Source organism: Ambystoma mexicanum, chromosome 5q (genome assembly GCF_040938575.1).
Source record: "Ambystoma mexicanum isolate Mex_15411 chromosome 5q, UKY_AmexF1_1, whole genome shotgun sequence".
In the NCBI taxonomy this organism is placed as follows: Eukaryota; Metazoa; Chordata; class Amphibia; order Caudata; family Ambystomatidae; genus Ambystoma; species Ambystoma mexicanum.
This window is the reverse complement of record NC_090933.1, coordinates 1,093,133,181-1,093,155,507: the sequence shown is the minus strand read 5'-3', so window position 1 is coordinate 1,093,155,507 and position 22,327 is coordinate 1,093,133,181. Positions and strand designations below refer to the sequence as shown.

The 22,327-nt window shown below is 47.3% G+C and overlaps 1 protein-coding gene across 6 annotated transcripts in view; it reads left to right on the top strand.

The window, feature by feature from the left end:
* Positions 1-22,327, top strand: part of WASHC5 (WASH complex subunit 5) — a 1,117,936-nt gene that overhangs the window by 894,589 nt on the left and 201,020 nt on the right. For all 6 annotated transcript variants that reach the window (XM_069621617.1, XM_069621614.1, XM_069621616.1 and 3 more), the window contains 2 exons: positions 17,244-17,368; positions 17,459-17,621. In XM_069621617.1, coding sequence (XP_069477718.1) covers positions 17,244-17,368; positions 17,459-17,621 — 288 coding nt within the window. The remainder of the gene's footprint in view (positions 1-17,243; positions 17,369-17,458; positions 17,622-22,327) is intronic.

Sequence of the window (22,327 nt, the reverse complement as noted above, 5' to 3'; positions counted from 1 at the left end):
TAAAGGCCATATATACAGATAACATTGCCAAGGTTAGATGGGTTAAAGGAGGCGAAAATTCAAAGTGCTTTGCAGTACAAAAAGTATGTGTCGTTGCCCCAACCCTATTTTGCATTCATGTTGTTAGGCAGAATCCTGTGCAGTTCGCTTAGGGAACACTGCAAAAAGATTAAGACTACAGGAGGAAGCAGTAAACCCAATTGGTAGCAGTCTGCACCACCCAGATTTACCTGGTAGCTGTGGCTGAGCAGTCGGACCTCTCTCAAGAAGAGTAGGGCAGTATATAGAGTATACACAATAGGGCTAAAAACACAGTAGAGCAAACAAAAACTGACCAGAGCTTTGTACAGAAAGTTATATAATTATTTATTTAAAACACACTTTAAGCAATATACTAGCACTCTAAATAAAAAGCAGGTTAAAACACAGTCAGGTAAAGTATACACACCTCCCTTAATAACTATTAGACAAGTCAGAATTAAAACACTACGATTTGGTAAACGGATGTGAGCGCATAACCTGATGGCACTCCAATAGTTCAGTTAAAGGGAGAGAAAAAGACAGAGCATAGAAATAAAACGGGTCCCAACACTTTTAGGAGTTCTCAGCAAGGGAATAAAGGCAGTATAGACTGTAGAGCCAACGTTCATAGGCCAGGCCCACTTTAAAGGGAGCAAAGCGAAATATGCCCACGGTCACACGGTTTAAAATGCACTAAAAGTCTTTGCAGAATGTTCAAAAGAGGTTGGGGTGATTCAAAAAGCTAAAGTTAGAAGGTCTGGGGCCAACCCAGTTGGCAAGCCAAGGATTTAAGGGTCACTTTGGGTAAACCGAAGAAAGGGAGGCCAGGCAGACACAGTATCTTAAAGAGAGAGGAAGCTCCAGCGGTGGCAGTTGTTCCTGGCAGTTGTTGCAGTTCGTTGTTTCGACCAGGGGAAGAGAGGATCTCGTCGAGGAGGAAACGTGGAGTCGTTGCACTGCAGAGGGATGAAACTAGCCGCGGAGTTCGTCGATAAAAGGTGCATGCCTTTTATTCGCGGTCAAAGTGGTGAAGCTTGGCTATCCGGCCGCCGGGGTGCTTGGCACGGGCGATTCGACCAAGAGACGTTTTGCTAAAATGTATGCCAAATCTCGCAATTTGCTAACGTGTCTTGTCTGCTTGGGTCTTGGGAAACAACCTAGTAAGCACGCGTTGGGAGTGACCCTATCCGCCGATAGGCCTATCTTGCTTAACGTTTGGGCTACTTCTTCCCATTTTGGGGAGATTTGTGTTGTCGCTTAAATTTTGCAATTCTTCCCAGCATTAAATATACTCTATGCGTAACAAATCATTGTATCAACTGTAGTTTTGCGTTTCTGGACACACTTTTATGGTACCCCATGATCCTACCCCAAGCTCCGTCTGGCAATTGCTCCCCTAACTCTGCTTACCAGCGTTGTTTAATCCGTATCAGATTGTCATCTGGCTTTACCATCAGAGTCTCATATAATCTTGATACTGCGTGTCCCCCTTCAGAGATATCATATAGTGTTTTTATCGTTCGATCCTCAACCAAAATTCCACCCGTTGTTGGCCATTTCAGTTTTAGCTAGTGTAGGAGTGAGGCGTGGGTTATATGATACCCTGCATTTACTCCCGATTCCACAGCTATCTCATTAAAGGTCTTCGGTCTCCCATCCATCAAGATATCGCCCAGCGTAACCATCCCTCTAGGTTCCCAGTATTTCCGAGTTCTCTATTTTATTGACGGCTGTCACCGTATTCTGCTGGTGTTCTACTGTAGGATTATCTATTCCCAGGTATCTAATTGTTACTGTTTCCCATTTGATCGGTAATACCGGAAGCGCTTTCTGGGGGATTCTACTGTACCCAGCTAAGGTGAATAAGCTGTACTTCTGTGGATTAATCGTTATCCCCGACAATTCTGTGTAACGCTTCATTAAATCCAGTACGTCTTGTAAATTGGTCTGCGGTTCTTGTAGATAGGAGCATATCGTCCGCATATAGGGAGATCAGGTTGTTCTGATATTATGATGCCCGTCTTCACCCTAGCTACCGGGTGACTGTTTAGTAACTGTACCCATCTAATATATGTGGGGCCTCTACCAAAACCTTTCAGCACCGCTAGTAACCATGGCCATCTGACCGAATCAAAGGCTTTGACTGCGTCAAGCGAGGCTACCACCATAGGCTGGGTGCTGTCTTGAGTCTGGTCTATTACGTGGTGCAATCGTCTTAGGTTGCATGTGATATTTCTCTGCGGGATTAAGCAGTGAGAGGGGTCTGTAGGAGCCACAATCGGTATCAGATTTGTTTGGCTTCAGCAATGGGACAATAATGGACTCCTGCAATGAATGCCCTTCTCTAGGGATTCATTCAGCATTGCTAACGGTGGGAGCGTGATTTCTGCTGCAAATTCTTTGTAGAACTCACTAGGCATACCCTCTGCTCCTGGAGCCTTGCTGTCGGCAACCCCCTTATGGTATGTTCCAGCTCTTCTTTAGTTATGGGTGCTTCCAGTATGTCTGCATCTTCCGCGTCAAACTTTGGAAGATCTATCTGTTCTAAGGCCTCTTCTTTCGAAGGGATTGTGTCCTCCGACGTATTCCTTATCTTAGATAGAAATCCTTCAGCTTTGCTGGCCTCGGAAAATTTTTTCGCCAGAGGGCGCTGCGCGTCGATGATCGCCGAGTCGATGACCCTCGACGGCCTCCGTGCCGACGTCGACGTCATCCTGCCTATAAAGGCCGCGCGCAGCGTCCGTTGCTCAGTTCCGTTTTTCCGCGCTTCGTTGTGCCTCGGAACACCGTTGCTCAGTTCTCGTCAAGATAACGTATATAATAACTACTATTTACCTCGATATCGATGGCATCCTCCTCCGACCCGACGACCCCTCGGTCCGGTTTCAAAAAGTGCCGAGACTGCGGGAAGAAAATGTCGTTGACGGACCCTCACAGGGTCTGTTTGTGGTGTCTGGGAATCACGCACCAGAGTTCGGAGTGTGAGGAATGCCTTTCCATGACGGCGAAAGCCTTGAAGGAGCGTAGGGGGAAGCTCGAGAGAGGTAGGTCAACTTTAACTTCCTCGAAAGCTTCTTCGGTAGAGTCGAGACGTTCGTCTCCTCACCATAAAAAACACTCTCGATCTAGATCACGAAGTGGCTCCCACCACTCGTCGACATCGAGACACTCGAAGAAGAGACGTAGGAGATCCCCTTCGTCATCTTCGTCGAGTTCTCCTGAGAGAGTTCATTGCCCCACAAAACGCAGCTCGCAAGCTGAGTGGGAGGAATTCAGGAAAAAGATGCTAAGCGTCTTCGAGAAAGCGGCCTCGTCCCCCTCGAAGACAGCTGAGGGTGATACCCCGGGTAAAAAACCCAAAAAATCTAAACGCCGCGAGTCGCAGTACCCGGCGGAAAAGTCAACCCGAAAGCGCCTCGAGCCATCGGGAGATAAAGCATCATCGACGCCATCGTCGAAAACTCCTTCGAAACAGAGGTCGGCGCCATCGACGCCGTTGTCGAAGGATTCATCGGCGCATCAGTCGATCGAGTCGACGCCGACGTCGACGCCGATATCGACGCCGGTGAAGGAAAGAACCACGGCTACTCCACAGCCAACGGTTAGACAAAAGACCTCCGACTCGACGCCGAGAACGTCGACGTCGTTCTCGAGCAAGACTCCGATCCTTTCGAGTTCTTCGAGGCCTAGTACACATTTCTCGACGCTTTTCACGGCGCCTTCGAGTACTTTCACGTCGGTGTCGACGACATCGACGTTTTCAAGGCCTGTGATGATGGCTCCTTCTGCATTGGAAATGGGGTTTATACCATTCCAAAAACCAATGTATCCCCCTTTAACCTCGATTTTTGAGGAAAGGGAGGATTCAGACCAAGATATTGATTTACAGAGGACCACATCACCAGAGCCAGAGACTTTCGCCTCTGAGGAAGGAAGATTAAAAAATCTTCAGGATGCACTTCAGGAAGCTAGTGGCTTGGACACTTCTCCTGAAGCAGAATTTATCAAACCAGACCCAGGAGAACATGCGGAGACTCCATATAGAGCTCTGATGTCTAGAATCATAGAATTTATGGGTTGGTCTGCACCTTCTCCTGCCTTTCAGCAGGATGACCTCACTGACATACTGGACAAGGGCCCACAGGAGGATCCTGTGGTTCCATTTCACTCTGCTCTACAGAGAAGGATTTTGACAAACTGGGAAACGCCAGAAATTATCCCGGCAGTAAATAAAAAACTGTCAACAAAATACAGGGTGGCTAGTTCTGACCCTGAATATTTGTCAAAACACCCTACTCCTGAGAGCTTGGTTGTACAGGCTGCAACCTCATCAGGCAGCACATCTGCATACCCCACTGCTCCGCAGGATAGGGATGACAAAAAGTATGATGCCATGGCTAAGAAGGTTTTTTCTGCCTGTAGCATGGCGTTAAAGTCTATTAACGCGACCTGTACGCTCGCTAGGTTCAGCCACACCCTTTGGGAGTGCGCTTCATCAGCGGCTGACTGCCTCCAAGAAGGAGAGGAAAGGGACGCATTTTTAAACATCATCAGGGATGGTAAAGATGCGATGTGCGAGACCCTACAAACTGGCCTAGATTCTGCTGACAGTATCAGCAGGGCCATGGCGGCAAGTACCACAATCCGCAGGCATGCGTGGTTGAGGAAGTCTGGTTTTGCCTCTGACGTGCAGACCAGGCTTTTGAATATGCCCTTTGACGGTTCTACCCTCTTTGGAAAGAAGGCGGATGACAGTTTGGAGAAACTGCAAACGTCCAAGGCAGCAGCCAAGTCATTGGGAGCTGCTATCCGTCAGAATACCTTTCGTCCTTCGGGATCATCGTGGAGAGGACGGTCCTTTCGTTACTATTCCTCATATGGAAGGGGCAGGGGACGACCGGCTCAAAGAGGCCAAGGAAGATTTACCCGTGGTGGACGGGGTAGGGGAAAGAAAGCCGCACCCGCAGGAGCAGGAGCCACTTTACCTTCGGCAACTGCATCAGCCGCTTCAAAACCACTCTGAGGTCTCCCCTCACAGAACACCAGTAGGGGGCAGGTTAACTCACCATCTGACGGAATGGCAGGCTATTACGTCAGATGCTTGGGCTCTGGAGACAGTGGCCCAAGGTTACTGCCTGCCCTTCCTACATATCCCTCAGAGTCATCCACCGGGGAACAACCCTTTGAAGCTTCCAGATCCGCTCCTCTTGCAGGAGGTTTTAGACCTGCTAGAGAAAGGTGCCATAGAACTGGTACCTGTAGCGGAAAGGAACAAGGGTTGGTACTCCCCCTACTTCATAATACCGAAGAAGGACGGAGGACTGAGACCCATCTTAGACTTACGGGAATTGAACAAATTCCTCCGAAAGGACAAGTTCAAGATGGTGACTCTCTCTCAGATCCTTCAGGCCCTCCAGCTTCAGGACTGGTTGGTATCTCTAGACCTCCAGGACGCTTATTTCCATGTGCCGATCCATCCCAGGCACAGGAGATACCTGAGGTTCGCAATTGGCAGCTCTCATTATCAATTTCGAGTTCTGCCATTTGGGCTAACCTCCGCCCCGAGGGTCTTTACCAAGCTAATGTCGGTTGTGGCTGCAAGTCTAAGGAGGGAAGGGATTCATGTCTACCCTTACCTAGACGATTGGTTGATCAGAGCTGTATCTTCGGAACAGGCTCAGAGACAACTAGATTATGTTTGCCACTTCCTTCACAAGCTGGGATTCTCCCTCAATTTAAAGAAGTCACAGATGATACCATCACAGAGACTCCAATTCATTGGAGCAGTCCTGGACACTTCCCTGGGAAAAGCCTTGCCACCAGAGGTGAGGGCTCGAGATATTCTGCAGATGGTCATCAGATTTCAGAATGCCCAATATCTCCCAGCCTACGACTTTCTGAGGTTGCTAGGCCTCATGGCATCCTGCATATTCCTCGTGCCGGAGGCTCGCCTGAGAATGAGATCCCTCCAGTGGGCACTGAGAACTCAGTGGTCACAGTTCTCAGGAAGGATGACAGATCTCCTTCGGATCCCGGTCAAAGTAGCCCGAGACCTTCAGTGGTGGGCCTGTCGGGAGAACATCCTGAAAGGAGAAATGTTTTGGCAACCATGGCCGGAGATAACAGTAGTCACGGATGCCTCACTCACGGGGTGGGGAGCTCACGCCAACGACTTGACCATCAGCGGTCGTTGGTCTCCATCGGAGTCCAGACTACATATCAACCTGTTGGAGCTGAGAGCCATCAGACTAGCGCTGAAGGCTTTTCTGCCGTCTGTACGGGGAAGAAACGTCCTAATAATGACGGACAATACAGTGGCCATGCACTACCTCAACAAAAGAGGAGGCGTAGGCTCACTACCACTGTGCAGAGAGGCGATGCAGCTCTGGTTTTGGGCAATTCAGGAAGGAATCTCTCTATCGGCAATTCACCTAGCCGGAGAGAAGAACTTGACAGCGGACGCTCTGAGCAGGCAGAGCACAGTCTCTCACGAGTGGGAGATAGCTCAGGAAGTCCTTCAAGAGATCTTCGCCCTTTGGGGAACCCCTCAAGTAGATCTGTTCGCCACCAGTATCAACAGGAAGTGCGACAGATTTTGCTCAAGGGAATTTCCCCCGAGAGGAGCTCTAGGAGATGCGTTCGTAGTGGACTGGGAGTTCCCACTTCTGTACGCGTTCCCTCCGGTCCCTGTCATTCCTCAAATGATCAGGAGGTTGAGAAGGTTTCGGAAGACCATGATCCTAATTGCCCCGGATTGGGCCAGGAGAACGTGGTACCCGGACCTTCTAGACATGTCCATCTGCCCTCCAATTCGACTGCCATACAGAGAGGATCTTCTCTCGCAGAAGGAAGGTCAGGTTCTCCATCCAGCCATCAAGACCCTCAACCTTCACGCTTGGTGTCTGAAAGGTTGAGGTACAAGGATTGGGACCTTCCGGATGATGTTATGGAGGTGTTGCTTTCGGCCAGAAGGCCGGCAACTAAAACTCTATACCGCTGCCGTTGGAACAAATTTTGCAGCTGGTGCAGAGAAAAGAATATTGAACCCTTTTCTTGTGGTACACCTATGGTGTTGTCATTCTTACTTTACCTGGCTAATTCAGGCCTACAGGTTGGCACAATTAAGGGCTATCTCGCAGCGCTATCAATCTTTAAGCGCACTGCAGAGGAGCCTTCATACTTCAAAATTCCATTGGTAATACAATACCTAAAAGGATTAACTAATGTTTATCCCCCGAAACCTTTTCAAGTTCCCTTATGGGATTTAAACCTAATTTTAAACTTCCTAAAGGGTGCCCCTTTTGAACCACTACACTCTTGTTCATTGAAGCTTCTCACCCTCAAAACTGTTTTGCTAATAGCATTGACATCTGCTAGAAGGGTTAGCGAGTTGCAAGCCTTATCGTGTAAACCTCCACATACAATCTTTTACAAGGACAAAGTTGTTCTTCAGGTGAAGCCTAACTTCCTCCCGAAGGTAGTCTCGGAGTTTCACATCACTCAGAAGATTATATTACCTTCTTTCTACCCTCCTCCTCATCCGGGGAAGGAGGAAGAGAGACTGCACAGGCTGGACCCTAAGCGAGCCTTGAGCTTCTATATCAGCAGATTGGCTAAGATCAGACAAGCAGACCAACTCTTTGTAGGTTATGCAGGACATAAGTTGGGCCTTCCAATAACAAAACAAACCATCTCCAGATGGATTATTTTAGCCATTCTGGAGTGCTACAAATTGGCAGGAAAGGAGCCTCCTCAAAATCTAAGGGCTCATTCTACCAGGGGTATCGCAACATCCTCAGCCCTTCAAAGAGGGGTGCCAATTCGAGATATATGTGCGGCTGCCACATGGTCGTCCGCACATACATTTACCAAATTCTATAGCCTGGATTCCTCCTCTAGTCAAGAAACTAGATTCGGCAAGGCTGTGTTACACTCTGTCCATTCTGGAAGGGTAACATAACTTTTATTACTCCCGCCTCCAGTCACAATACCACTGCTATGGGAGTCTATCTAAGATAAGGAATACGTCGGAGGACACAATCCCTTCGAAGAACTAGTTACTCTTACCTTGTAACGTTCTTTCGATGGGATGTTCCTCCGACGTATTCCTTATCGACCCTCCCATCCATCCCCGCAGTATGACTTCCTGTGGGTTTGCAGCCTATGCTCCTTCAAGGTGATTAGTCTAATCCAAAAACATTACTGGGGACTACAAAACGGAACTGAGCAACGGACGCTGCGCGCGGCCTTTATAGGCAGGATGACGTCGACGTCGGCACGGAGGCCGTCGAGGGTCATCGACTCGGCGATCATCGACGCGCAGCGCCCTCTGGCGAAAAAATTTTCCGAGGCCAGCAAAGCTGAAGGATTTCTATCTAAGATAAGGAATACGTCGGAGGAACATCCCATCGAAAGAACGTTACAAGGTAAGAGTAACTAGTTCATCTCTGACTCTCGGGTGTCCGACGTCTCTTCATACAATGTCTTATAGAATTTACAGAAACAAGTATTTGTCTTGTTGCGTCTCACAAAGCTCCCCCTCACTTGCCTCAATTGCCCGAATCGCACTCTGCTCCGTCTCTTGTACAACCAGGCTAACAAGTGCCCTAGTTTATCCCCTTCAGCGCTTTGACGTTCCATATATTTCCTATAACTCAATTTCCCGAGCCTATCCCAGTGTGCTAAACACTGCTGGTGTAGGGCGACCGCCTCTCGGGTGCTCCCGCTTGGGAGGTCACTTTGACCGTTCATGGCCTCCATTTTAGTCTCGGCCTTGCGGAAGTCGTTCTCTTTTGCTGCATGAACCCTGTTTGCCTTAGCACTTCCCGTTTTATGCGTGTACTCCTGCACCCCTATTTTTAAATGTTCTCGGAACGCCTCATCTTGAAGGGACTTGCTGCAAAATCTCCATGTCGGAGTCTGTGACCTTGGGGGGGGGGGGACTCGCCAAGTAACCACGAGAGGGCTATGATCCGACAACACTTGTGGCTTATATTCCGCCCCGTGAATTCCTATGAGATCATCTGCCGTGAAAATATAATCTAGCCTATTGTACAAGTCTTGGGGAGCTGCGTAATGTGAATAGCCTCGGGCCTGCGGGTGTAGTCCGCCAGATGTCCGCAAGCTGGAATGACTTCAACAATGCGCCTAGGGATTTGGCCGAGGGGGCAGGGTGTGTGCATTTCTGATCCGACCTATCCACTATAGGATTCAGCGTACTATTAAAGTCTCCGCCCCAAATTAGTGGGCCATCTATGTGCGGACCTATTAATGGATACAACATGTGGAAGTAAGCTGCCGTCTCTTGGTTTGGTGCATATGTGTTGATAATACAGTATTCTATAGGTTCCACCCGACCTCGCAATCCAAACATCCTGCCCTCCTTGTCTTGAAAGGTCCTAAGCACCTTCAAAGGAACCAACGGTGCCACCCATATTAACACACCCCTGATATAAGCAGAGTATGGAGAGCCCAGTGTGGTGCCTCTTCACTTTTTAGCCAATGCAATCTGTCTTTCGTGCGATGAGTCTCCGGTAGGAGTGCAATATCAATGTTCTGACACCTTAGGTACGTCATAATTCTATTCCGTTTAATAGAACTGTTAAGACCTCTGACATTGTAGGACATTACTCTAAGTTCCCCCATCACATTTGAAATTTCGGACACGTTTCGGCATCGGTGTTAAAGTCCAAGTATGATACCCACAGCATGGATCCATAGGCAAACACCCAACTAACTACCCCAACTCCCTTGCCCCCCCCCCCCTCCCAACTGTTGCCCAGCTCAATACCTTGTGCTCAGGCATCCCCACTTCTCGCTGTTGCTCCAGGGAAATGTCCTGGTGCATAGGCGGATATGTTACTTCTAGTATCTGTACAAACACCATCCATGGGGGTAGGTGCTTCCATGTGGTGCATGCTTAAATAAGCACCAAATCCTAGGCACCTGCATTAATTATCGCATTCTCTTGTAGCTTCCATCCGGAAGGGTTTACCCTTAGTGCATGTTGCAGACTCTTTTCTCTGCAATGTTCTCAGTCTGCAGCAGAATTCTTTTTGTTGCGACTCAGACCAGCCTCTGTTTCAGTTGGCAAATTCTGCGTGTCCATCCATTTATGCGCTTCTTCTGGGTTCTCGAAGAAAATGGCGCAACCTTTATGGATCACCTTCAATTTGGCTGGATACAATATGTATTTCAAGTTTGACACACGTAATCTCCTTTTGGCCCCTGTATAGTTCATCCGTAACTTCTGCACTTGTAGGGTGTAGTCCAGGTAAGCTGTTCTCGTGGCTGACGCACGTTGGCTCGTCCCCCCCCTCCCCCTTTGCAGAAGTACTCAGGATCTTCTCTCTGTCACAATAGTTCAGTATCTGGGCTAATATTGGCCTCGGTGGAGCTCCCGGTGGTGGGTTCCTCACCAATTATTGATTTCCACCGTGAATCCCTGCATGAGCGTGCCGGGGCCTATTTCTTGTTGTAGCAGGGACTCAGTGTTCCGTCGGGTACCCTCCTCCTGCTCCTCCTTCTCGGAGCCCAATAATTTGCACATTATTGCACCGAGCCCTGCCTTCTGCATCTTTGCCCTTATCTTCTAGATTGTGCACTTGTTGTTGCAGCACCCCGACGTCTTGATGTGTCTTTAAGGTAGCTCATATGTTCTGCAACTGTCTTTTACAGTGTACCTGTGCGTTCAGCCAGTGCTCTCACATCCTGTCTCAACAGGTTCACGTCAATACTGAAGGCATCGATTTTGGCTTCAAGAGATTCCGTCAGGGTTGCTATGGCCTCTAGGATCTGTGATCCCCTCTTGTGGGTGCCGGCTCTGCATGTGGCGACCTTGCACCAGTGGTTTCGGCTGTTGAAGGGGGCCTGGTAAAGGTATCCATTGTTGGCTGTTTAGCCTTGCTATTCTGGGGCTTGGAAGCCATGGCTTTACTTATTCTGCAGTGTCTAGTGCTTCACAATGGCTCCTTGCACAGGTTCCGCTGTACTCAGGCCACACTCCTTTAAATGGGCCTTAGTTCCCTGTTGTGCCCTTTTTGTTGCGTACCCTTTTATGCCAATCCTAGGGTAGCATCCCGGTCCTGCAAACCTGCATGCCCAAAGAGCTTTCGTGCTGGAACTTGATGCAATTATGCCTCTTACTTTTGCCTCCCGTAGGGCTTATGGCTGCTTAGGGCCCCATGTTGGTGTATGATGACTCAGTCTGGGTTGCCAGACGTTGACGTCCGGGGTACTAGTTTGCACCAGAGTCCGCAACCCTGTGCCTGCTTGTGTCACGTGGCCCAGGGAAAAACTTGCAGTGACCATTTCCCTGTGTGCGTAGCGCAGGGTTATGTCGGGTACCTCCAAATCTGCTTCTCCAGTGTGTGGCTCTGGTCTTCACAGGGTGCCACCCCACGGTCACCTGAGTTGCACGATCTCTGTGTACTGCACAGGGCCCCGTGTATACCAGTCTTGTTTTGATGTATTCAGACCTCCTGGCAGTGTTACACAGCTGCTTGACGTTGATGCCCTGTTTTTGGTGCAGGTGCTGGGGCTTACATTGCACCTCCCATCACACCCTATCCCAGGTGTGCCGTGCATTTCTTTTACAGTTGTTCCCTGCAGTATTCTTGATGCTTATCCACTGTGTTTAGACCTTCCTCTGCCTCAACTGCTGCTTGCTTGTGTATTGGGGACGGGCCTCCGTGAGTTTACACCTCTGCTGTCCGTCCTGAAATGTTCTCACCCCACAATCTGGGCCGGCCCCTGCTCACACCTCATTCAACTGCTCTTTTAATTTGGGGATGACTCTGCATCGTTCGCCGTGGAGTCCTGTAATAATACTTTCACCTGCAGTACAGGCCGTGCCTAGGACCACAGTGGAAACAGAAATGCAGACCAGTTGTTTATGCTGCAGTCCCCGCTAATTACAATGACAGGCTTCGCCTGTCTGACCGCTTGGGATACCACATTTGTGTTGCCTTGTACAGCTTAGCGTGCAGCTTGGGGGCGGACCACAGTGGAGCCCATAATTGATTCTGCAGTTCGCCTCTGCTCAGCTCGACGTATCTTCCCATGCACAGCCCCACGGGCTACCGCAGCTCCTTGCTCTGTGTGTATGTGGCGGTCTTCGTGCCAGAACGGATCACAGTGGAAACCGCATAGCTTCGTGATCATCAATGTGTGCCCCTCCTCGCCCGCTACCTTGTTTAGGATTGCGGCAGAAACTGTCATAGGGTTATTGCAACGCTGTTTCTTTATTCCACAGTTCTTTTACTAGTGAAAGCTGCCACTGCACATATTATTTCTTTGAGCCGCGCAGGGCGGGCCACACTGGAACCCTCCGCGTATAGTCTTGTTTGTTCGCTGGGTCATACATACAGTCCTTGCTGGACCACAGCGAAAAACGGCTTCTGGGCCCTCCTCTTACATGGGCCGTGCTCGCGCCATGAAACGGACCGCTGTGGAAACCGCACTGTATATATTTATATTGTTATGAGCCCCGCCGCGCGGGACGGACCTCAGTATAAGACACTTTGAAATAACCGCTAGAGCTACGGCTTGTGTGTCTCGGGACTTTCCACTGCTGCCACAGCTCGGCGAGACTCCCTCTTCACGCGGTCTTCTTCGCAGTGTACCCGAGTCCGCCCTGTCGTGGGCCGACTCCGATATCCTCCAGGAAGTCTCTGTCCACTTTGTGGCTGTGTGGATGTTTCGCCCCTCCGCCGCTGTGAGTATTCTCTCGTCTCTGGTGTCACTTTGTCCTCCTTCTAGTTCCGCAGCACTGCCAGTGCCATCGGTGGGGGTGAGAACCCGCACGGATCTCGCCCCACTAAATGCGCTCCTGAAGCACCGCCCAATGGGTTTCGCAGTCAACATTCAGATTTTGTGATAGTTCTCTGCTTGTTTGCTCTGTATGATGTGCTGTGGTGCAACCCTCTGCGATTCTCCCAGTTACACCGTGCTTCAGAGATCAGCGTCTACGAAGCCTTTTGTTGTGCAGCGTCTGCCATATTGTTTCACCCCTCACTCGCCGGACCTCCGACTCTCCGGTGCCCGCTCTGTCACACGTCATTTTTCAGACCTGCAACCTGGACTGTTGTATGCTCGGCTTCTTTATCTATGCAGGTCTCCATCTAGGTGCAAAAACACACCGTATTGCCTCAGTTGTTGCTCAAATTCATGCCGAATCAACACGAGCCTCCTAGAAGCGTGTCCTACTGCATGGCTTGTTACTCTGGTAACTTCTTCATGTGTGACAGGGGAGAAGGCAGAGAGAGGGTGAAGTGGAGAACGTGAGGGGCCAAGGGAGGCAAGGGGTTGTGGGAAGGGTTGGGAAGGTGAGTAGGAAGGGTGTTCGGGATGTCCTCAGTTTTAGTGAAGTGAGTGGACAGAGCATTGCAGAGAGCCTGGGAAGGGGAGGAGGAGACTGCAGAATGGTTGGCTAGTTCCCTACAGATGTTGAAAAGTTCAGCCGTGTTGTTGGATGCACCAGAAATCTGTGCCTGTATGTGGGCTCTTTTCTTGGCACAGATGGAGAGTCTGTATTGCCTTTGGAGCAGGCGGCAGGCCAGTTTGTCAGAGGATGAGCCTAAGGATTTCCACTTAAGATCGGCCGCTCTGCACTTTCGTTTCATGGCTGCAAGTTCAGAGTCATACCAGGTGTTACGCTTAGAGATGGGTTTCAGGCGGATCCTCATGACTGTGGCAAGAATGGAGGTTACTTATAGCAGAGTCGGTGGTAGAATCAGAGGTAGGGGGGCAAGGTGGGATGAAGGTGGAAGCGAAGGCAGCAGCTGACACTCGTTTCATCGGGTGGATGTTAGTGAATGAAGTTGGCAGGGCTGTCGGGGTGCAATGCCAGGGCCTAAGGTACCCAGGTAGGAGGAGAGGAGAGAATGGCCTGACCGAGAGAGGTGACAAGTGGGTAGGAGAGAGAGGTCAGAGTGAATGAGGGCGGCAAGAGTGTGTGCAGCCGAGTGGGTAGGACCAGAAGGTAGAATGGAGAGGGATAGACGGGTGCAGGGGTCAATGAAAAGAGTAGATGCTATGACAAGGGATTGCAATTGAATGTTGAAATCCCCCAAGAGGAGAAGATTGGAGGTGGATGAAGTAAGTAAGAACTGAAATCAGCCCATTCAGAGATGAACAGAGTGGTAGCACCTCGAGGCCGCTAAATGGTGGCAATGATCAGGGTGCAGGAGGGCGAGATGACCAACTTGCACACCATGCTCTCAAGGAAGAGTAGAGCTAGGTGGGTAAAATGTAGGAAGGAACCCACTCAGGGAAGGCTAAGGCAACCCCACCACCAGCGCGGTGAGGTAGAGGCTTGGAAATGATCTTGAAGCCATCACAGAGGAGGGAGTCAAAAGCAGTGACTGAGCTTGCATTGAACCATGTCTTGGTAAGAGCGAGAATGTCAAAGTCAATGTCTTCAAGAAGGAGGCAGATGTCAGCGGAGTGTTTGTTGGCTGAGCGGGCGTTAAGAGTCGGCAGGTGAAGGAGGTCTCTGCCTCTGAAAGTTTTAGGAGTGGTACAAGGGTGTGGTACACTACTAGGAAGGGCAGGGGTAGAGAGAGTAGTGGGAGGAGAGGCAGAAGAAGGAAGTAAGTTAATTGGAGACGGCAGAATCCAGTCAAAGAGAAGGAGGTTGAGTTGAGGACCCTGAACAAAGACATGGCCTATGTGGTAGACCTTAACGAAGCAACATGAAGATGAGAAGCCGGCCAAGAGGACTTCCTACTTGGAACCACCGTTAATGGGAGAGGATGACGAAGGAGAGAGAGTAGAGATGAGATGAGGGGGTCCCTAGATATGGAGTGGGGACAGAAAAAAGGATATCAGTGAAGACCTTTCTGGAAGAAGCAATGACATGGGTGTCTGCGATGGGAAGGCCAGGTTTTGCACGCAAGATTACTTTTTTGAGCTTTTTCCTTCCAGACTTCATGAAAGAGGGGGGATAGGTAATAGTGTAGCAGTTGGAGAAGATGGGTGAGATGATGAGAGCAATAGAGGTGGCAGAGTTTAGAGGAATGAGGAAGAGTGGCTGCACTACACAGTTCTAACTAACTCGCCATATGGCCTAGTAGACACAAAAGGCAAACTGCAGTCCAAAAGGAAAGCACATTTTCCAAGATAGGGGCTTAAATGCAAAGCAAAGAGGTGCACAGATGAAAAAGGCTCATGCAGCTAAATTCGACTTTCAAAAATAGGGGCTTAAATGCAAAGCAAAGAGGTGCACAGATGAAAAAGGCACACACAACTAAATTCGATTTTCAGAAATAGGGAGGTGCACAGATGAAAAAGGCGCACACAGGTAAATTCGACTTTCAAAAATAGGGTCTTAAAGGCAAATGCTGTGAGATGAGTTGGGATTAGATGCGGGAAGGGAGGCAGAGAACATAGGCACATAATTTATTTCAGTTAGTGGAGGAGGCAACGAGTTCAACCATCACTCACTGGTAGGTCGGCAGGGAGCGTAGTAGTCCATTATTACATTTGAAACCTTTATTCTGTTAGGTGCCTCTTTGGTCCAACCTAGCTCTTGTATAGAGGCACTTTTAAAAGTACTGAACTCCTCAAATGCAATTTCACTCCCTTGGCTAAGACATAAAGTTCATGTGTCTTGCAGTTGGTGTAGGCCATTGGTGGTCCACCCCAAGCATATTGGATAATACTTTAAAGTAGGCTCTGAAGAGCCATGCTGCAAAGTGGATTATCCTATCGTTGCTAAATAACAATTGCAATAGCAGCCTTCTCGCATCGTATTTTTCTATATGAGACATCACAATTTAAATTTTGTTTTGGATCAAATTAAGGAACCATATCTACATACCCCTGTTTATGTTTAGAGTAGGGATCTTACCTCTAGCTACACTATTGAGCATCTGCCAACTTGGTACATCAAACCTTTTGCCTTGTCATGAGAGAAACAATTGAACATTTTATTTTCTCATGCCCAGTAATAAGACAACAGTATCTGAGGACGTGCTTAATAAATCATGGGGGCAAAAATATTCTCACAGCAGAATCGCCTTGGAAACACATGACACGGGATTTTGTAGTATTTGCAGTAGCCCATTATTTAGGCAAAGCTTGGAACAAAAGGGCAAAGTATCTAGACATGTAAAATATGACAAAGTATATTTGTTAAGGACAATAAATCAACAGTTACGACAAGTAGGAGTAAAGTAATTTATGAATAATGAGTTATGGCCTGTCATGAGCTAGTAGGACTTCCCAACAAATTAAAAACTATAGTGAACTTGTAAATGATTACTTACACAGAGTGTCCATCCGAAACAATATGCCAGTTGGAAATTTGGATGATGACAAATTTGTGGTGTGTTGACTACAATTGGGAATAATATTAATTTAATTTGCAAACTCAAATGTGCTGATTTTACATCCTGTTGGCACTTAGTAAGGAGTCTGACTGCAAAGGAAACTCTGCTTTAATTGATTTTATTGTATAATCACTAATGCACTTTAATTGATAGGAATTCGTATACTGATAATTTAGGCAGCACGGCAGCATGATATGGAATGACATCAAATCGTGCCTTGCGCTCATAAAAATAGATTTTTCCCTCTTGTACATATTCCACTATGTGCATGGTTGTCCTTGAATTTAAAATTGATTTTAATGCATGTATGACCTACTTGATCTGATTTATCTGCACCACAAATGTCTATGTATTTATGACTGTACAAACTTACTGTTATTTTTGTTTATGCTTTTATCACATTTTGGCAAAAAAGCTATCTTTAATTTAATCAATTGTAACTCGGAAGTCCAATCAAAAGAAATCTCAATGTCCAAAACATACTGCAAATCACAAGATCATCTGACTTCAGGCTCATGAAATGTAGGCATGCCAAAACAAGCAGGCACATCCCTTAAATGCTGCTCTGATCACTAACCTACTTCCTTGACCCATTTCAGTGTGCATGCTCCAACACCCTTGCATCTCTTCCCACCATCCCTATAAATAGACCAATGTTCTGTTTCAACTGATTATATGTGTAATGGCTATGTAGGTTTCTCTTGTTCCTCCACCTATTCTTCTTTTTATTGTTCTTCTTTATTGATTAAACATCCTTTTGTTCATGAAGGCAAGCTGTTGAATGAAGTAGTATAATTTTGAAAGTTGATGCACGTCTGTTCTTATTACTAGCAGTGTAAAAATGTCTTTCTAGTTAGGCATTCACATGTTTTCTCTGTGGATTACTTTTAGATTCAAGATTGGCAAAGTATGTACCAGTCTACTCATATTCCTATCCCTAAATTTCCACCTGTGGATGAATCTGTAACATTCATTGGTCGCCTGTGCCGCGAAATTCTGAGGATTACTGATCCAAAGTAAGGCACTGAGAACTTGCAATGTGTTTGCCACCTTTTATTTTTAAAGTTCACCTTCTATGATGCTTTTGTAAATTACTGTTTCCTCAGAGTCACTTGTTACATTGACCAAATGAGCACCTGGTACGATACGAAAACTCATCAGGAAGTTACCAGCGGTCGCCTTTTCTCAGAGATACAAGACTCACTCGGGACCTTTGGCCTGAATGGGCTGGACAGGCTGCTTTGTTTTATGATTGTGAAGGAACTTCAGGTACTCTACGTAGTTATACTTGTGTTTAATTGAACATTTACGTTTTTATAATGTATTGTCCTTTGCTGTATTCGTTTGTTTAGGTTTACTAATTTTAAGGTGCATTAAATTAGCAATTTAAATTACCATGATACACAGCTTTATTTATTTTTAATTTATGCCAAATTCTTTTGAAGTCCTTGTTAATGTAAGTTTGCAGGTTTGCTTAATTCAGAAGGTTTTGTTGAAAACGCTGTTTGACATTTTGTGCAAAAGGATAAATAAGCATTGCCTTGAGAAGTAGGTAGATTGTAGAACAATCTAGACTTGGCAGAAAGAGTAAGCATCATTCATGGAGATGGCAGTAGCTTGGTATTAAGGTTCAGTGACTTAACTGTCCACGCCAACTACAACTCAAACAAAGCCCCGTTATCACCCGAGTAATAACACAAAAAGATCAACCTGTTTGCTTTCTGGAAGGGCCAGGGCAATACTTTCCTATAGTCTTTCCTATTCATGATGATTTAGTCTTGGAGGAATGTATACAAATGTTGATGATTTTGCAATAGCTAAGTTATTCTAATTGCTCCAAGATACAGTAAGTCTGCGTGTGGCACCCTAGGATTTATCCGACTCACTGATTTCACTTTTTCTTATGTTTCTTCTTTACGCTATCTGAGCACAGCCACTTGACTATGGTCTGCATATTACGAAAAGCGAAACCCTTGATTTTTACCTTGTATATGGATGGGACATTATGTCAAAGTAATTGGGAAGGCAAGGATCTCCATTTTATCTGTATGAAGCTTGAAGCGGCAGATAAACATTAGTTGTTTTCACGGAATCAGGATATCACATTTGTCTGGTCAGTTTAAAAATACATTATACAGGACATAAGCGTTTCAAGAGGGGTCTCATTGATCAAAGCTAAATATTATAGAGAAACAAAAATTTCCTGGGAGACCAAAGCCAGTCCAATTTTTAACCTCTGCTCGTGCTCAACCTTTTCTTTTTTTTCAACAATTTGTATCCGTTTTTCACAACATAACTTACAGCCATTGTAAATCTCCAATTATACATTGCATTTTTGTCTGTTCAATCCACCCTTCCTCCCCACCCCAGCCTATTCCGCTGGCCATGTCTAACTCCCAACTATCTACCCCAACTCCTGACACCGCCCCCTACCCCCCAACCCCTCACTCCCAACAACTGCCCAGCTCAATACCTTGTGCTCAGGCATTCCCACTTCCCGCCTCCGCTCCAGGGTTACTTCCTAGTGTGTGGGCACAGTGGGCGGACACAACTGCTAGTATCCGAAAAACAAACAAATCCAGTCTGGGCTGTAGGAGACTTCTATGTAGTTCAACCTTGCAAATGGGCACCACGTCGTTGGCTATGGTAGTTAATGACTCCCAATTCCCGAGGCTTCAATCTGGAGGTCCGATCGCCCTCCATTCTTAACATTACAATCTTCTGCTGTGCTGTAGTTTTCATAACTTCCGCTGTGTCTATATGCCACAACTCCCTCCGTTTAAGTTGGCAAATTCTACGTGTCCATCCATCTGTGTCCCCCCTCTGGGTTGTCGAAGAAAATGGCACAACCTTTGTGAATTATTTTCAGCCTAGCCGGATACAGCAGCATATACTTCAGGCTTGCCGCTCGTAGTCTCCTTTTGACCGCTTTGTAGTTCATTCGTTGTTTCTGTACCTGTAGGGTGTAATCCGGGTATGCAGTTATTGTGGCCGATGCTCGCTGAATTGTCCCCCCTTTGCGGAAATGCCCCAGGATCTTTTCCCTATCACGGTTGTTGGGGAGAATTCTCAGAAATGTGCCAATTTCCTCCACCTTGAAGACCCCCAGCAACTTTGCTGGACTTTGAGGACTTGATTTTTTTAACCTGGAGAGAGTGAGACCCTTTTTCCCATTCATGTATTTTAATGTGATTTGGTACACTGTGTTTCTATTGGTTGTGATCTTCTCTATGGTCATCCAGTTAGAGGTCCATTGGCCCTAATCCAGGAGCGGTTGGAGAGTGCTCCTTCCCACAAGCCAGTGAGAGTCACTGACTATGTGTTAGGTCTCCAAAGGAGAATGGCACACATGATGACGGAAGCTTCAAATAACTTGAAAGCAGGTCAGGCTCTGGTGAAGCATTTGCATGACCAGAAGGCCAACATGGATGAGTTTACTAAAGACCAGCTAGTTCTAGTTATGGTACCTACAAGGCAGAGGGCCTTACAGGACAAATGGATTGGACCCTTCAAGGTTGTGGGAAAACCTGGAGAGGTCAATTATTTGGTCGACTTAGGCAATCCTAAGGAGGCCCCTAGGGTCTTTCACACCAACCGCCTAAAGGCCTATGTCTCTAGACCAGAACTGGGAGCTTTGCTTCTAGCCTCTGCTCAAGAGGAAGATGATGAGGAGGATGATGAGGAGGAGGAGGAGGAGAGTGAGCCTCTACCTGACCTCCTCAGGGGACAACCTTTAGATGGGAAGATAGGAGTTACTCTTTTCTGATCAGACACCGGAACAACAGGAGGAGTGCACAATTCTGTTAAATCAGTTTGCCCATCTGTTTTCATTATCACCAGGCTTGATCCCTTGGGGCCAGCATGAGATTCTCACTGGTGACTGTTTACCTGTCAAAAGCAGGGGTTACAGAATATCCGGCCATGTAAGAACCCACATAAAGGAAGAGGTCAACAATATGCTTGATCTTCGGGTAATAGAGCCATCTACAAGTCCATGGTCTAGTCCAGTTGTGCTAGTACCAAGGGCAGGATCCAAGGAGTTGAGATTCTGTGTGGACTATAGAGCTCTGAATGCAGTCACCACGACTGATGCCCATCACAAACTTGGTTCAGCCAAGTACCTCAGTACATTTGACCTAACCTCAGGCTATTGGCAAATAGCTCTGACAGACCATGCCAAGGAGAAAAATTCATTTTCAACCCCAGCAGGCCTCTACCAGTTTAAGGTAATGCCTTTTGGATTAAAGAATGCACCTGCTACATTCCAAAGGATGGTTAATCAAGTTCTGAATGGGATGGAGGACTTCTGCATGGCATACTTGGATGACATTGCAGTGTTCAGCCCTACTTGACCACTTAGGATATGTATTGCAGGCTCTTGAGCAGGCCAATCTGACCATAAAGGCAAGTAAATGTCAAATTGGTCAGAGTAAAGTGGTCTACCTTGGACATGAGGTAGGAGGAGGTGAAATAAGGCCATTGCCTAGCAAAGTACAAGCTGTACAAGACTGTGCCACCCCTACTACTCAAACCCAAGTGAGAGCCTTTCTAGGTCTCACAGGTTACTATAGGAACTTAATTGAGAACTATGGGAGTATAGCTTCTCCCTTGAGTGTGATCTCCTCGCCCAAATTCCCCAAGAGCGTCAGGTGGAATGTGGAGTGCACTAAGGCGTTGAGAAAGCCCTTTGTCAAGCTCCAGTTTTAAGAGCTCCTGACTACAACCAATTCTTTATTGTACAGACAGATGCTTCCAATACAGGTATAGGTGCAGTTCTGAGTCAGCTGGATGAGAAAGGCAGGGAACACCCAATCTGCTTCATCAGTAGAAAACTGAAGGAACCTGAAACAAGGTGGGCAACCATAGAATGCAAATGGTTTGCTATTTTGTGATCATTGAAGTTTAGACCAAACTTGTATGGATCTACTTTTGTAATTCAAACAGACCACCAACCCTTGAGATGGTAAATGCAGGTGAAGGGGGAAAATCCTAAATTGTTAAGATGGTCAGTCAGCTTACAGGGGTTTGATTTTACCATTGAACACAGGTCACAATGTAATCGCCAAAATGCTGATGGTCTCTCCAGAAAGTATGACCGACTGGAGTAAGGAGATTCGTCCAGGGGTGGATTAAATCCTCGTGTCCTTTAGTCTGGGGGGGGGGGAGGGGCGCGGGAGTTGGGGAGAATTCTCAGAAATGTGCCAATCCCCTCCACTTTAGAGACCCCCAGCAGCTTTGCTGGATTTTGAGGACTTCATTTTTTTAACCTGCAGAGAGGGAGATCCTTTTTCCCACTCTTGTGTATTTTAATGTGATTTGGTACACTGTTTCTTTTGGTTGTGGAGTCTGATAAACTCCATAGGCATCATCTTTTACATTGTGTCACACAGCACCTTCAGTGCGATGGGATAAACTGTTTCCCAGAGCAGTAAAATGAAATTGACTTTACTTACATTGGTAACTTTCTAGACCCAGCACACACTATTTTACAATAGGGTGCTGGAGGGGCTACCTAGTATCCCCTTTGTCTAGCTTCTCATGTATCATTTAAATGTTACCCTTTCCTCGATGAATGGCTGGTGGCAGTGGTTTACGTTTAACTACCATGGTGTTCATTTACCGCGGACTGCGTTCGCAGCTTCAGTAAATCTCCCAAGGGTGCCATTTTTGTCAAAATGACCCGGTCTTCTTTTTCCGCAATTTCTTCTTGGAAAGGTCCTTCTTGAGATTTACTCTGCGCGCCAAACCAGGTGTGGTCCCTTTGTTCGCTTTGCCTTTGGCGGGATTCACGAGTGAAGCCCGCCTCTGGCTTCAGAGTGTCTGGTGGGGGCAGGAAGTGATGGAGCTGCCCGAAACTCCCTGTGCTTAGTCTCCGAGGAGACCCAAATGCACTATGTGGTGATTGGCCGGCTGACTGTCTGGCAAGAACAGCCACCCTGCTGGGTGACTGACAGCTGGGCTGGAATGAATGGGAG